The 14,871-nt window shown below is 39.5% G+C and overlaps 1 protein-coding gene across 1 annotated transcript in view; it reads right to left on the minus strand.

Moving 5' to 3' along the window:
* GTF3C4 (general transcription factor IIIC subunit 4) overlaps positions 1-14,871 on the minus strand; it is a 38,213-nt gene that overhangs the window by 17,254 nt on the left and 6,088 nt on the right. Inside the window, exon 2 of the mRNA XM_020973478.2 lies at positions 679-2,502. Coding sequence (XP_020829137.1) covers positions 679-2,502 — 1,824 coding nt within the window. The remainder of the gene's footprint in view (positions 1-678; positions 2,503-14,871) is intronic.

The raw sequence follows: 14,871 nt of genomic DNA on the forward strand, positions 1-14,871 counted from the left end.
TATACTGGAGAAAGACTTTAAACAATGACAGCAAATCACTAGGGCAGAAAGCAACAGACAGTAGGGGCTTTGAATTTGTCTACATTAGTTCCCTCATCAGTAAAATGGGGATAATTATAATACTAATCCCCCTGCCATGGTTGCTGTGGGGATAAAAATAGGACATTTATAAAGTGTTCTGCAAACTTTAAATGCCACATAAATTCTAGCTATCATCATCATTATTATTACTGTCTTCTAAAAAAATAATATAGGTAACACTTCCTAGATATTTTGCTTGCCCCTGCTCTCTAAATTGGGAAAAGCTCTATTCCTGAATCTATTAAGAAGAAGAAAAAAAAATCAAAATACAGCAACTAACATTTGGAAGGGAGAAGGGAAAGAAAGACAGGGGTGCAATAATCTTTTTTATCTCTGTCAGGACCACCCCATAATACATACCTTGCTAAATGTAGCTTCCTTGCACCCACTTATCTAGAAAAGCCTTACACTGACACTAGATTCCTTGTTTTAAGAATCTATCGTGCATTCATCCGAAGTCTCATGCATTAATTTTTCTACTACAATGCCACAAAGCAAAAGGTACGCTTTAAGAATCCCGATACGGCTACGTCTCGCTCATGGAGGTAAATGTAGACCTTTCACACAGTGTCCCTGCTGTCATCAGTTATCACCTACCCGAGCTGTTCTGTCATCATAGCCTTCATCAGACATTAAAAAGTCACAGAGTCCTCTGGTGGGGATGCTAGTGTTCTCTGTGATCCATGTATGCAGGTATACTTCCCCCAATACTCTCTTCATGTGCTCCCTAGTTAAGTGCATTTCCACGGCTTCAATTCTTCCTTGGATTTCCAGGAGCTTTTCTTCCATTGGCTCACGACCTGCATCTCCAGACTGGATTGGTGAGCTGTCCGCTAGATCTTCAGCATCTCTTTCTTTGTTTCTCTCATGACCACCTGGCTTGCTCATTTGTTTGAAAGAAGTTCCTTCTTCCTGTTGTTCCTCCTCAGCGTGGCCCAGCCCAAGAGAGTCAGTTATTAATATTTTGTTGTCCTCGTGGGTGGGTTTCCATAAGACCTCTGAAGGGGTTTTCTGCATTGACTGGTATAAAATCCGCAAGAGGAAAAGTTTAAAACGCCAAAAGTAAGTAGATCCAGAACCTTCAATCTTTTTGTCCAAGGCTTCTTGTAAAAACTGAGGGATATGTTTATCTTTCAAAATTTTCCAGCGTACCAGGTCTAATAAGTCTACCTGCTTAAAGAGGTTTTGAACTGAAGACTCTAAGAGTTGAGCTGCTGCCTCTTCAAATGTTTTGAGAGTTACAAACTGAACCTGGTAGTTTTTATTAACAGGATGCAGACCATTGACCATGCCCTCAGTTGTGATGACTGCCAAGTATGCACCACAGGGGCTTACTGCTATCCCATGAGTCCTCACTGAGCCAAATACTTCTGATAGTTTAATCAGTTGGTGCTCAAACTTTAATGCCACATCTGTAAAAATGGGAATCAGCTGCCTAACCTTTCCATCACTTGAGCATGTGTATACCGTACCATTTTGCTTGTCTGCAGTCATAGAAACAATTGGTAGTGTATGAAGTCCTGTGACATGGGAATTATGAACATTCAGACCTGCTTTGGATATCAGAAGAAGACACCAAAACACATAGGATCCCCTAGCAGCCACCACTAAGCTACAACTACATTTCTGATAAGGATGATAAAGAGGAATACATTTAATGCTGTGCACTGGCAACTGGTCCATTTCTTTCCATAGAATAACAGGTTGCCTTAATGTGAAGTAGCCTTTAACTGCTTTGAGGTTAACAGGAAGAATTTTAACAGGCCCAAAAGCACTCCCCACAATGAGCCCGCTCATCTTTCGATTGTTGTGTTCATACTCCCACCAAAACAAAACACTAGGAGAGGTAATCCCTGATTCAATGGTGTTGCATGAAGAGATGGATTCCTTGCCAATAAATGGGAGCTGAAACTGCCACACTGCAATGTTTCCATTTTCGAAAAGGACTGCCAGAAGAACACTGCCAACATCACGGCATTCATTATTGTGTTTGACCTGCTGGGTGGTGCAAATGCCTGACCACTCCATCCGTACTGGCGTCTGCATGCTGTGTCTCCTCTGAAACTCGGCGAAGTCCCCAAGATCTCCTTCAGGGGCTTCATTTTTGGTGAGCTTATAGCTGGTCTCATAAAGTCGTTCTCCATAGATCTCGGTTAGATCAACCAGCTGTACCCACTGCAGTCTGTTGAGGTTAGCCTGGATAGTCAACCGATTGTCCATGGTCAATGCTGACAACAGGCATCTCCCATTAGCATCACAGCCCACTGGGGACCAGCTAGTGTACTTGAATCCTCTCATTGGTGGCAAAGATTTTCCTTCAGGATTGAATACCCTATCCAGCATGAAGCTCTGACTGACCGTAGGGTCCTTAGAGGTGGCAAATTTCTCCTTACATTCAGCAACCTCCTTTTTTGAACCAACCTGAGGAGAAAAAAAGAGATTTTTTTGAAACTAGATAAACACTACCTCAGATTAATACAAATATAAAGTATCATTTCGTGTGAATCAAGTGACTCATATTAAGATTACAGATAAATGAACACCTTCAATACTGCTTTTACTTTTTTGTGGCAAACTGGGTACTCAAAAGAAAAGGGTACTTCTTTAAATTATGACATGACCAAAAACCAACTGAAAATCTAAGAGAACATAAAATAGAACACATTATTCCCTTCCTAACAGCAAGATATGGGGACAGATCATTGTATATAATGTCAGATGAAGTTGGTGAATCAGATATTTTTGTTTAATTGTCATTCTTTGTCATATCTCTTAGGTTCAATCTGTGAGGGGGGAAGTGGTGGCCATCCCCCCCTCCCCCCGCCCACGGTCTATAATGTTAAGATCAAAAGCACCAACAAAAATAATATTAAAAAAAAATAGTGTAATTACATTCTCCAAGGGTCAACTAAAATTACTTACCCCAGGTTGGCTATTATTATTTTTAAACGAACAGTAGGTACTATTAACAACTTGGTCTCCCCCTTTATCTTGAAGAGGAAAAATCACATCGTTAGCTGGTCCTTAGTGCCATAAAATAATAGGCGTCAAATACCAACACAGCATCCAGCTAGGCCTAACATAAAACAGTAAGTGCATTAAAAGACATGTTCCTTTGATACAGTTAAGTGTCAGATGTTTTACATTCTTTTAGGGAACAAAAAACCTTCCTATAATATACCTGACCTCAGTTGGTGGTAGCAGAATGAGTACTTTTTAACGACAAGTGTTGTTTGTGGTTAAATGCTGCCTCTAAGCTTCACTCATAAATTATTCTCAGAATGGAACTTAAATGGCTTGGTTTGATTATTTTTTCCCATGGCCGTCTTATAGGTGACCTCTAACCTGAGTTAGCTGGGTCTACTCAGTATCCCCCAAACACATCCTATGCATTCTTGTTCCCCAAATGTGGAAGGTTTCCCTCACTCTCTTTACCTAGCCAATTCCTAGCCACTCTTGGAGGCTCAGTTCAAATCTCATGTCTTTGTACAAGATCTTCCCTGACCATTCTAACCCTGAATCATCTCTCCATCTTCTAAACTTACAGTTGTTAACTGTCTGTATCATTCACTTCACACTTAACACACCCTACCTTGTGACAAGGAACTCTCTGATGGACTCATCTGTTCAAAAAATAGAATGAGAGGTACAGAACAAGTAGGGTGTAGTGGAAAGGGTTCTAGGCCTGGAGTCAGCCTGGATCTGAATCTGAGTTCTGCTACTCATTTCCTTGGTTGCCCCCCAACAAGTTACTTAACCTCTTCAGCCCTTAGTTTCCTCAATCAGAAAATGAGGAAGTGGTCTGAGGTTCCATTCAACTCTAAATCCTGTTATCCTCTGGATACAAAAGAGTGGCACAAACCTGCTAAAATTAGTATCAGGAAGGCTAGATTAGGCCAAAATGAGTTGAGGTTTGTAGGAAATGGTAAAGACAACAATATCTATATCTGAAGCAAGAAGAATAAGAATTAAGGGGCATATCCATTGCTTATCATGAGTGGGTAGGCAATGTAACAGATGCACTCAAGCCCCAATTTTCCTTCCATTTTTTTCATCAAGGAAAATTCTTTTAATTGAAAAGGGTAGAGCAAACACAATTTAGATGAAATTAAATCCCCAAATGTAAGAGAAGATAAAGTACCCAACAACTTTAAGTCAATTAACAACTCCAAGCACAGAATATTTATATTCTACAGCATTGAAAGAATACATGAGTGTAATAACAGAACCACTGTTAATAATCTTTGATAAATGAGAAATTAAGAAAAGTTCTAGAAGACAGGGGATATTTTAAGAAATATCCCCAATTTTCAAAAAAGGGAAGAAAAGAAGGATTCTATACATTTAAGTTTGTGTAAGCTCCAGGCTGTTCCCTGCAAAATTCTAAAACAGAGAATTAAACAAATGGATCTTAAGCACTTAGAAAAGTGTGCAGTGATCATGGACAATAAACATTGACAAATGAACCTATTTTCCTTCATTGATAGAATTATCATATTGGCAGAGCAGAAGAGAGTTGTCATTGTAGCATGTTTTGATTTCAAGAAAGTCTAATGAGTTCAGATTTTAAATTATCTGTATAGAAAAATGGGAAGAATAGTATAGAACAAGGATGTTGTGATAGAAAGATTGCTGGAATTGGAGTCAGAGAACTTTGGTTGGAATTTCAGTTCTATTACTTCCCATCTGGGTGACCTCTAGTGATGAGCTTGTGACAAAATCTCTCACAATATCCTTGTGAATGAGACAGAGTCTCACAATATCCTTGTGAAATAGATGTCAAATAAAAGTACAATTAAGTGGAATTGTTGCTGGTTGAACAACCCTACCCACTGAGTGTTGCGACCTGGAAGCAGATTTTTAGTGCTGATTCACAGGGCTCTATACTTGGCCCTGTCCCGTCTCAACATTTTTCTGAATGACTCGGATGAACATGTACAAGATATACTTTTTTACTGATGATATGAAGCTGGAAGAAATAGCTAATTCGTTGGATGACAGAATCAAGACTCAAAATTATCTCCACAGGCTGAAAAGATAAGCTGAACCAGACAAGATGAAATTTAGGAGGGATAAATATGAAGACAACTAACAGACAGTTAAGTCAACAGGCCAACAAGAATTTATTAAATGCTTGTTATGTCAGGCACCATGCTTACTTTACTAGGGATACAAAGAAAGGTAAAAACAGTTCCTGTCCTCGAGGAACTCAAAATTTAATGCAAACAATTATGCTAAAAACAAGAGATGTACAGGACAAATTGAAGAAGATCTGAGAGGAAAAGCATTAGAGTTCAGGGGGACTGAAAAAATCTTGCAGGTGATCTGAGACTAGAAAGAAGCCAATGAACCCAGGGGGTAGAGAAAAAGGAGAACATTCCAAGCACAGGCAGGGTCAGTACAAATGAACTGGGCGCATGTTAAATGTGCTCTAAGAATGCTTTTCTTAGAGTGAGACAGGAAGCCAGTGTCACTGGATCACCGATTATACGGGGAGGATGAACATGTAGGAAGGGGCCAGATCAGGAAGGACTTTAAAAGCCAAGCAGAGGCACGGCAACAAGCACTTCTTTATCCAAACAGAGGATTTTAAATTTGATTTTGGAGGCAATAGAGAGCCACCAGATTTTATTGAGTGTGGAAGTGACACAGTCAGATCTATACCGTAGAAAGACAACTTTGGCAGAGTAAGGCAGAAACTCACCTTAGCTCTCCTAAATTGACCTCCAAACAACTACAAAATAATGCCTCAAAATGAATTTGCAAGCAGCAAAACCAACAAAAGGACAAGATGAAACAATTTTCCAGTCCAAGACAACCTAGAAGATCGGCAGGAAAGGTTTGTCTCACTTGTAAAAGGGGAGTACAGTCCAGTGCAATCAGTGTTCAGGTAAGCCAGCTACAGGCTGTCCCCCAGCAAGTCAGCAGCAAGGCTCTGAGCCCTGGTGCAGTTCAGGGCAGCAGGCCAACATCAAGGCCCCATGCCCCTGGCACAGTAGGCCAGTGGCAAGGTCCAGCACCCCTGGGGCAGTAGGCCAGGGGGGAAGCCCTGTGCAAGAAGCTTGGGAGAGCACCCCCTTCACCCCAGGAGCAAAGCATAACTTTAACATAAAATTAAGACACAAAAGAGGCTGGGAAAATGAGCAAAAAATGAAATAAAACAAAAAAAACCTGATCATGGAAAGTTACTATGGTGACAGAGAAGATCAAAACACAAACTCAGAAGAGGACAACATGTCAAAACACCTATATGCAAAGGCACAAAGAACAATGTGAATTGGTCTCAGGCCCCAAATGAACTCCTAGAAGAGCTCAAAAAGGACAGGGTAGGATAAAATAAGAGAGATAGAAGAAAAATTGGGAAAAGAAGTGAGAGTGATGCAAGAGAATCATGAAAAAGAGTCAATAGATTGGTAAAGGAAGCACAAAAAATGGAAAAAGAAGTACAAAAACTCACTGAAGAAAACAACTTCTTGGGGCAGCTAGGTGGTGCAGTGCATAGAGTACCGGCCCTGGATTCAGGAGGATCTGAGTTCAAATCCAACCTCAGACACATAACACTCACTAGCTGTGTGACCCTGGGCAAGTCACTTAATCCCACTGCCTAAACCAAAAACAAACAAACAAAAAACAAAAAAAAAGGAAAGGAAAACAACTTCTTAAAAAGGTAGACTTGGCAAAATGGAAAAGGAGGTCCAAAAGCTCACTGAAGAAAATAATTCCTTAAAAATTAAACCAGGCAAGTGGAAGCTAACGACTCCACGACACAAGAAAAAAACAAAAGAATGAAAAAATAGAAGAAAACATGAAATCTCTCAATTGAAAAACAACAGATCTGGAAAATAAATCCAGGAGAGAGATAATTTAAGAATTATTAGACTACCTGAAAGCTATAACCAAAAAAAAAAAAACCAGACATCATATTTCAAGAAATTATCAAGGAAAACTTTCCTGATATGTTAGATTGAGAGGGTAAAACTGATTATCTCCTGAAAAAGATCCCAAAATGAAAACTCCCAGGAATATTATAGCCAAAATCCAGAGCTCCCATATTAAGGAGAAAATACTGCAAGTAGCCAGAAAGAAACAATTCAAACATCATAGAGCAACAATCAGGATTACATAGAATTTAGCAGCTTCTACATTAAAGGATTGGAGGGCTTGGAATATGATATGGATATGATATAAAAAGGGGAATATGGAAGAAAGATGTTATGAAGGTAGAATCGACAGAATTTGGCAAATGATTAAATATGGTGGGTGAAAGTAAAGATTTGAAGATGACACCAAAGTTGGATGAATGGGATGATAGTGGTGCTTTAAACAGTAATAGGGAAATTACTAGGGGGTGTGGTTTGAGAAAGAAAATAACGAGTTCAGTTTCGGAAATGTTGAGTTTAAGATGTCTACAGGACATTAGTATAAAATGTCTAGTAGGCAGCTGGAGATGCAAGATTAGAGGTCAGTAGAGAAGTTAGGGCTGGATAAACTGATCTGAGAATTATCAAGATAGAGATGACAGTTGAATCCACTGGAGCTCATGAGATCACCAAACAAAACAGTATAGAGTAAGAAGAGAAGATGGCCCAGGACAGTGTCTTGGGAGAAACCAATGGTTAGTGGTGTGACTTGGATGAAAATGGAATAAAGGAGACTGAGAAGGAGTAATCAGTTGGTAGGAAAACTAAGACAAAGTATGTCATGAAAACCCAGAAAGAAGAATATATCAAGGAGGAGAGGGTGATAGATAGTTCCAAAGGCTGAAGAAAGGTAAAAAAGAATGAGGATTGAGAAAAGGCCATTAGATTTGTTGATTTAGAGATCATTGTTAACTTTGGAGAGCACAGTTTCACTTGGATGATGAGGTCAGAAGCCAGATTGCAGAGAGTTGAGAAGAGAATGGGAGGAAAGGAAGTCCAGGCACTAACTGCAGACATCCTTCTCAAGAAGTTTAAACAGAAAAGGGAAGAAAGATATAGAAAGATAGCTAGTGAGGATCAACAGATCAAGTGAGGGTTTTTTATTTATGGGGGGAACAGAGTCATGTTTGTAGGCAACAGGGAAGTAGCTTGTGTTGTTGTAGTTAGTATATTGGTATCCTTGAGATATTAGAAATACAAATGTAAGGTCTCCTGCATCTTACGTAGACTGTCCTTGAGGAATTTATAAAAAAGCATGGATAAAAGTCACATGGAATGAGAAGGAATGGAGGGGCAACAATATGCACTGGTGAAAGGAGTGCCTATATCATGAAATCACTAATCCACCCAAGCATCAAATATAAAGTCTACATTTCAGGTTAAAAAAAAATCAACTGCACAAGAATGAGGAATATAGCCAAATGCAGTTCAGATGAAAAAGACTTAGAAGTTTTTGTTGATCATAAGCTCAATGAGCCAGTGGTAAGATGGAGCTATTTTAAAACCTAATGGATTTTCTTTGGTATGTTAATAAAAATAGTGTTCAGATCAAAGGAAGTAACAGTTCTACCTGTACTTATCAGACTACATCTGGATAATGTGTTCAGTTCTGAGTATCACATTTTAAGTAGAACACTGATGCACTGGAATGGGTCCAAAGGAGGGGCACCAAGATGGTTAGGGATCTGAAAACTAATTCACCTGAGCAACAGTTGAAAGAACTAAAGGAACTAAAAAATGTTGAATTTAGACAAGAGAATACTTAAAGCAGATGAGATAAATGTCTTGAAATATCTGGAAGGCCATTATCATGTAAGAGTAATTATACTTATTCTGTGTAGTTTCTGAGGACAAAAGTAAGAAGCAATTGTTGGAAATTACCAAGAGGAATATCTTAGCTCAATATAGAACGAATTTACTAACATTTATTGATACTCATTAATAGAATATACTATTTTACAAAGTAGCAAGGCTCCGTGTCACTAGAAGCATTCAAGTATTACATAAGCATGATGATACAATTTTTTTTCCAAAAGCTAACATGTACTTATTGTTTTAATATCTACAAAGCACTTTAGATGTATCACCTCATTTGATCATTACAATTACCCCTATTTTACAGATGAGAAAGCTGACAGGAAGGCAAAGATCCCCTCCACAATCTGGCTCCAACCTATCTTATTTCACATTGCTCTTAATTTTACATTCTAGCCAAATGAGACAGTCTACAATTGAAACCTGCCTCTCTACAACTTCCGCCTACTAACTAGTACTGTCCTTTGGGGCCAAACCATAAGTCTAATCCTTCTTTCACAAGCCAGTCCTTCAAATACTTGAAGACAGACATCATGTCTTCTCTTCTCCAGGCTAAACATCCTCATCTGGCATTATCTGAAGACCCTTTACCAAGTTGGCACTCCTCTGGATGTTGTCCAGCTTATTAATGTCTTTCCTAAAATAGTACACTTAATACCACAAACATGGTGTGACTGGGATAAAGTACAGGTATTATTACCTTTGGTTGCTATATCATACTACCAATTCATACTGGGTTTGAAGTTCTCTGGATGTCTTGCTAGCTACGCCTCCCTTATTTTTATGTGCAAAGTTCATTCTTTGAACACAAATGCAAAATGGAACACAATAGGGATAAATATAAAGTCTTTAGTTTTGGACCAGTATTCTAGACTGTTGAGAAGTATGGAGATCCTATCATCCAACATGTTAGCTGCTCATTCCAGTTTTGTGGCATTTGCAAATTTTATAAGTATGCCAGCTATGATTAAAAATTTAAACGGCATGGAACCAAGCACAGAATCTATGTCATTCCATTAGAGACCCTCTTAGAAGCTGACATCTAGTCACCTGCGATTACTCTTCAGGTCCAACTCTGACTTGAACATCTTTCCTCATATGTAAAATGAGAATAATACCTTTTGTGTCCTCTCTCTCTTATATAGGTATAAATAAGCTAATATATGCAAAGTACTTTGCAAACATTAAAATGCTATCTATGAATCATTCTTGGGTGCTTAATAAGTGTTTGTGGAATGGAGATGATTGGTATTTCTTATCACAAAGCCAGCAAGTGTTAGAGGTGAGATTTGAATCCAACCTTCACTGGACTGCAAGTATAACAATGTGTACTCTACTACAATACTTCTCAAAAGTTGACAAAATCATCTCACTTTCACCCCATCTAACTCCCTCAGCCAAAAAAATCAGTAACAAATCTGTAAACCAACACTTAGATACACAAAGAGAGCTGCCCCTTGAAATCTTCTCCACTCCCTGAAGCTGGGTGGTACAGTGGATAGAGTGCCAGGCCTGGCAACAGGAAGACTCATCTTCTGGAGTTCAAGTCTGGCCACTGATACTTACTAGCTGTGTGACCCCAGGAAAGTCACTTAACCCTGTTTGCCTCAGTTTCCTCATCTGTAAAATGAGCTGGAGGAGGAAATGGCAAACCACTCCAGTATCTTTGCCAAGAAAACCCCAAGTGGGGTGACAAAGGGTTGCACAGGACTGAAAACAACTAAACAGTAACACTCCCTGCAACCTCTCACCAGTTAATAATTTTATAATGTTGACAATCATGTCTCCTAATATCTGTTCTATGAATCAGATTTTCTTAAAGAAGGATATATAATTGTGAAATAAAAAAAGCATTGGGCTAGGACTCTGGAAACCCAGATTCTCTCCCAGACTTTGGAACTAACTAGTTGTCTGTTGTAGGACAAGTCACTTTATATCTCTTGGCATCAGTTTGAAGCAGAGTCCTAAGTGAAAATTGCACTGTAGGAAGGTCCACTTCTGGGGGACACAGTCAAGCTTGAAACATGTTAAGCAGTTAATATTTAAATTCGAAGGACTACCATCAACAGAAAAACCAAAGGACAAATACAGATTTCTTCACATTCCCTACCAACATACCATAGTTTAAACTAACCACAGGGGCTTCTTTTAGAGCTGCAGAGACAATTTAGCATTCATGTTCCATACATAGTTCCTCTAACAAGGATGCCAATTGAAATGGTGGCTTATATGATATGATATGCATACCAAATTTAATAAGAAATGGAAAATAATTAAATTATCCAGGTTAATATCTATTAAGAGTTGAGAATAAAGATTTTTCCAGTACTACTTAGGCAGGATCTGAACTAAAGACTGAGTGAAGTTCTTGAAACTTCTTTGTAAGAATACTATGAGTTTTTTTTTAAATTTTATTACTATTTCTTAAGCTGAGTTAACAAATTCTTAGCAGCTTATTTCACTCTGGGCCCTCAGTGCAGCAAGGCAATCCTATTGTTCTTCCTTAGTTGACTCCCTCTTCCATGAACCATAGTAGCTGTTTCAAACTTTTCCTTCTTTCTTCAGGCCTCTCATATCATTCCCCCTACCTTTTATGCCAGAACTTTGACTCATACTTCACTAAAAACACTGAGGCCATTTGCTGAGAGCTCCCCCTCTTCATCTCACAACTCTATGATGTCAGTCCTCTATTGTCTATATCATCCTTCCCTCCAATCTTTGATGATATTGATGTTGTCGCCCTTTTGCTTGCCAAAGCCAACCACTTTCCATGCATGTAGCTCTGATCTTCTCCATCTTCTCCAGCAGACTGCCCCACAATATTCTCCAACCTTTCTTTAATCTTTCTCTATTGTTTCCTTCTCTGCTTACAAACATGGCTGAGACACCTCCTACCATGCTCTCCAGCTATCATCCTATATTCCATCTCCTCTTTTCAGCTAAACCCTTGAAAAAGATTTCTACAATCTCCTCTCACTCTCTTCTAAACCCTCTGCAATCTGGCATTTAACTTCCATCATTCAACTGAAATTGTTCTCTCCTCTTTAGGTTTTCATTACTATGTTTTCCCATTACTCTCCTCCTACTTGTCCTACTACTACTTCTCAGTCTCTTTTGCTGGATCTTCCTTCTTGTTATGCCTATTAACTGTAGGTGTCTCTGAAGGCTCTGCCCTGGGCCCTCTTCTCTTTTCTTTCATTCCTTTCTCCTCTATTGTCTCAATTGTCACTATTGGCTCAATTGTCAGTCAGCTCTATACAAATGATTCCCAGATCTTCCCAGCCTTAATCTCTCTGAATTTGCCTATTGTACATTTTGAACTAAATGTCCCAAGGACACCTCAAACTCAACATGTCCAAAACAGAAATTGTTACCTTCCCTCCACCTCTCAACTTTCCTATTTACTCTTCAGAGCATCATTGTCCTTCCAATCATCCAGGCCCTCAATCTCATTGTCTTCCTCAATCCCTCACTTTCACTCAACCCATCTATCTAATCCATTGCCAAATCTCATTATTTCTGAATTCACAACATTTTTCATACAGCCTCCCCTCTTCATTCACACAGCAACCACCCTAGTAAAGACCCTCATCACCTTTACCTAGATTACAATGGCCTTTTAATTAGTATCCCTGCCTCTCTCCACTCTAGCCCATCCTCTACTCAGCTGCCAAAGTGATTCATTTATCTAAGGTTCAGTTAGGTCAGTCAACAAGCATTTATTAAGCCTCTACTATGTTCTGGGTACTGCTAAATGCTAGTGATACAAAAAAGAAGCAAAAGGTAATCTATGCCTCCAAGTAACTCAAATCTAATGGATGAGACAACAAGCAAACAAATATGTACAAACAAGCTATAGACAGCAGTAGTGTCAGACTGAAATAAAAACAGATCTCTGCTGGCCCCATAATGACCTAGAAAACCACAAATGAATATTAACTATTTTGTATTGTATTTTTATTTATCTTAACACTTTCTAATTATATTTTAATCTGGTTGAGGCAGCATTCCAAAGTTTTGCAGGCCCATGCCCATTCTCAAGTTTGATCCTTGTTTTAAAGGATAAAATACAGAATAAATAGGGAATAATTTAAAAACTGAAGGCACTAGAATTAAAAGGGGTTGGGAAAGGGTTCCTGTAGAAGATGGGATTTTATTTGGGACTTGAAGGAAGCCAAGAAGTCTGATAAGGAGGGAAAGCATTCCAGGCATAGGAAACAACAAGAACAGAGAGATGGGGTATCTTGTTCCAGGGACAGCAAGGTCAGTGCCACTGGATTGAAGGGCATGTGAGGGGGATAAGGTGTAAGAAAACTGGAAAGATGGAGGGGGCCCTAGATTATAAAGGGTTTTGAACACTAAACAGAGGATTTTGTATTTGATTTTGGAGACAATAGGGAGCAACTGGAGTTTACTGACTAGAGGGGTGACACGGTTAATAGGTGCTTTAGGAAAAACACTTTGGTGGCTGAATGTGGAATGGATTGGAATGGGGAGAGACTTGAGGCAGGAAGACCCATCAGCAAGCTATTGAAATAGTCCAGGCATGAGGTGATGAAAGCCTACAATAGAATGGTGGCTATGTTAGGAGAGAAGGGGGAGTATTCAAGAGACATTGCAAAGATGAACTTGACAGGCATTGGCAACAAATTGTGGGGGGTGAGAAATAGTGAGGAGTTGAACATGACTCTTAGGTTGTGAGTCTGAGCGACTAAGAGGATGATGCTACCCTCTGCAGTAACTGGGAAGGTGGAGGGTGGGGAAGGTTTAGGGCAGGGGTGGGGACTTGTGGTCTCCAGGCCATATGTGGCCTTCTAGGTTCTTGAGTGCAGTCTTTTGGCTGAGTCCAAGTTTTACAGAATAAATGCTTTCATTAAGGGTATTTGTTCTGTGAAGTTTGGATTCAAAGGTCCAAACTTGAGGACTAGAGGGCCACATGTGGCCTCAAGGCCAAAGTTCCCCATCCCTGGTTTGGGAGAAAGATGAGTTCTATTTGACACTTTTAGTTTAAGAAATCAACTGGACACCCAGCTTAAAGTCTGAAGGACAAAAGATGTGAGACTGGAGGTTAGCAGAGAGGATGGGGCAGGATAGGTAGATCTGAAAATCATCAGCATAGAGATTAAATTAAATTAATTAAATTAAATCCATGGGAGCTGATGAGACAACCAAAGTGAAATAGTATAGAGGGAGAAGAAAAAAGAGCTCAGGACAGAACCCTGTGTAGCACCTACAGTTAGAGGGCATGATTTGGATAAGGATCCAGCAAAGGAATTTGAGAAGAACCAGGAGAGAACGGTATCCCAAAAACCAAGAAAGAAGGAAGTAACAAGGAGGAGAAGGTGATCAATCATGTCAAAGCTTGCAGACAGAGAGGTAAAGGAGAATTAGGATTGAAAAAATATCATTGGCTTTGGCAACTAAGAGATTACCAGTAATTTTGTAGAGAAGAGCTTCAGTGTAATGACAAGCTCAGGAGGCCAACTATACGTGTTAAGAAGAGAGTTCAAATTTGACCTCAGATACTAACTTACTAATTTACTTGACGTTGTGTAACATAATACCTGTAGTGGACCCAGTCTGAACGGTTGTACGCTTTTCTCCAACTTTGTTTAAAAGCACATGTGTAAGAGCAAAGGCAGTGGATAAGGTTGAGGCTTGGCAGGTGATATGATAAAGTAACTAGGGATTCAAGAGAAGAGGGCAGTGTAAAGCTGAATTGATTCACCAAGGGGTAAAGAAAGAGATGGCTAGTGCAGAGGGGATGGCCTCGGAGAGAACCAAGGGGTGATGGATTGGAGATTATGGTGTGACTAAAGAGTTGGGTTTGCTAAGAGAAGGCAGAGGGAGAAATGGAAAGCCAATAAATTACAGTCAGATAAGAAGATCTGGGAATTCTTGAACACAGAGGTGGTACATTTGTGGATGATGGCAAGATCAAAGGTACAACCATCTCTGCATGTGGCTGAGGTATTGTGGAGTCATGGGAAGTGGGCAGTTGAGGAACTTAGTGATTACGGTATTTGAGAGAGAGTCATTATGTATATTGAAGTCC

Source organism: Phascolarctos cinereus, unplaced genomic scaffold, assembly GCF_003287225.1.
Source record: "Phascolarctos cinereus isolate Bilbo 61053 unplaced genomic scaffold, phaCin_HiC Scaffold_2;HRSCAF=192, whole genome shotgun sequence".
NCBI classification, from domain to species: domain Eukaryota; kingdom Metazoa; phylum Chordata; class Mammalia; order Diprotodontia; family Phascolarctidae; genus Phascolarctos; species Phascolarctos cinereus.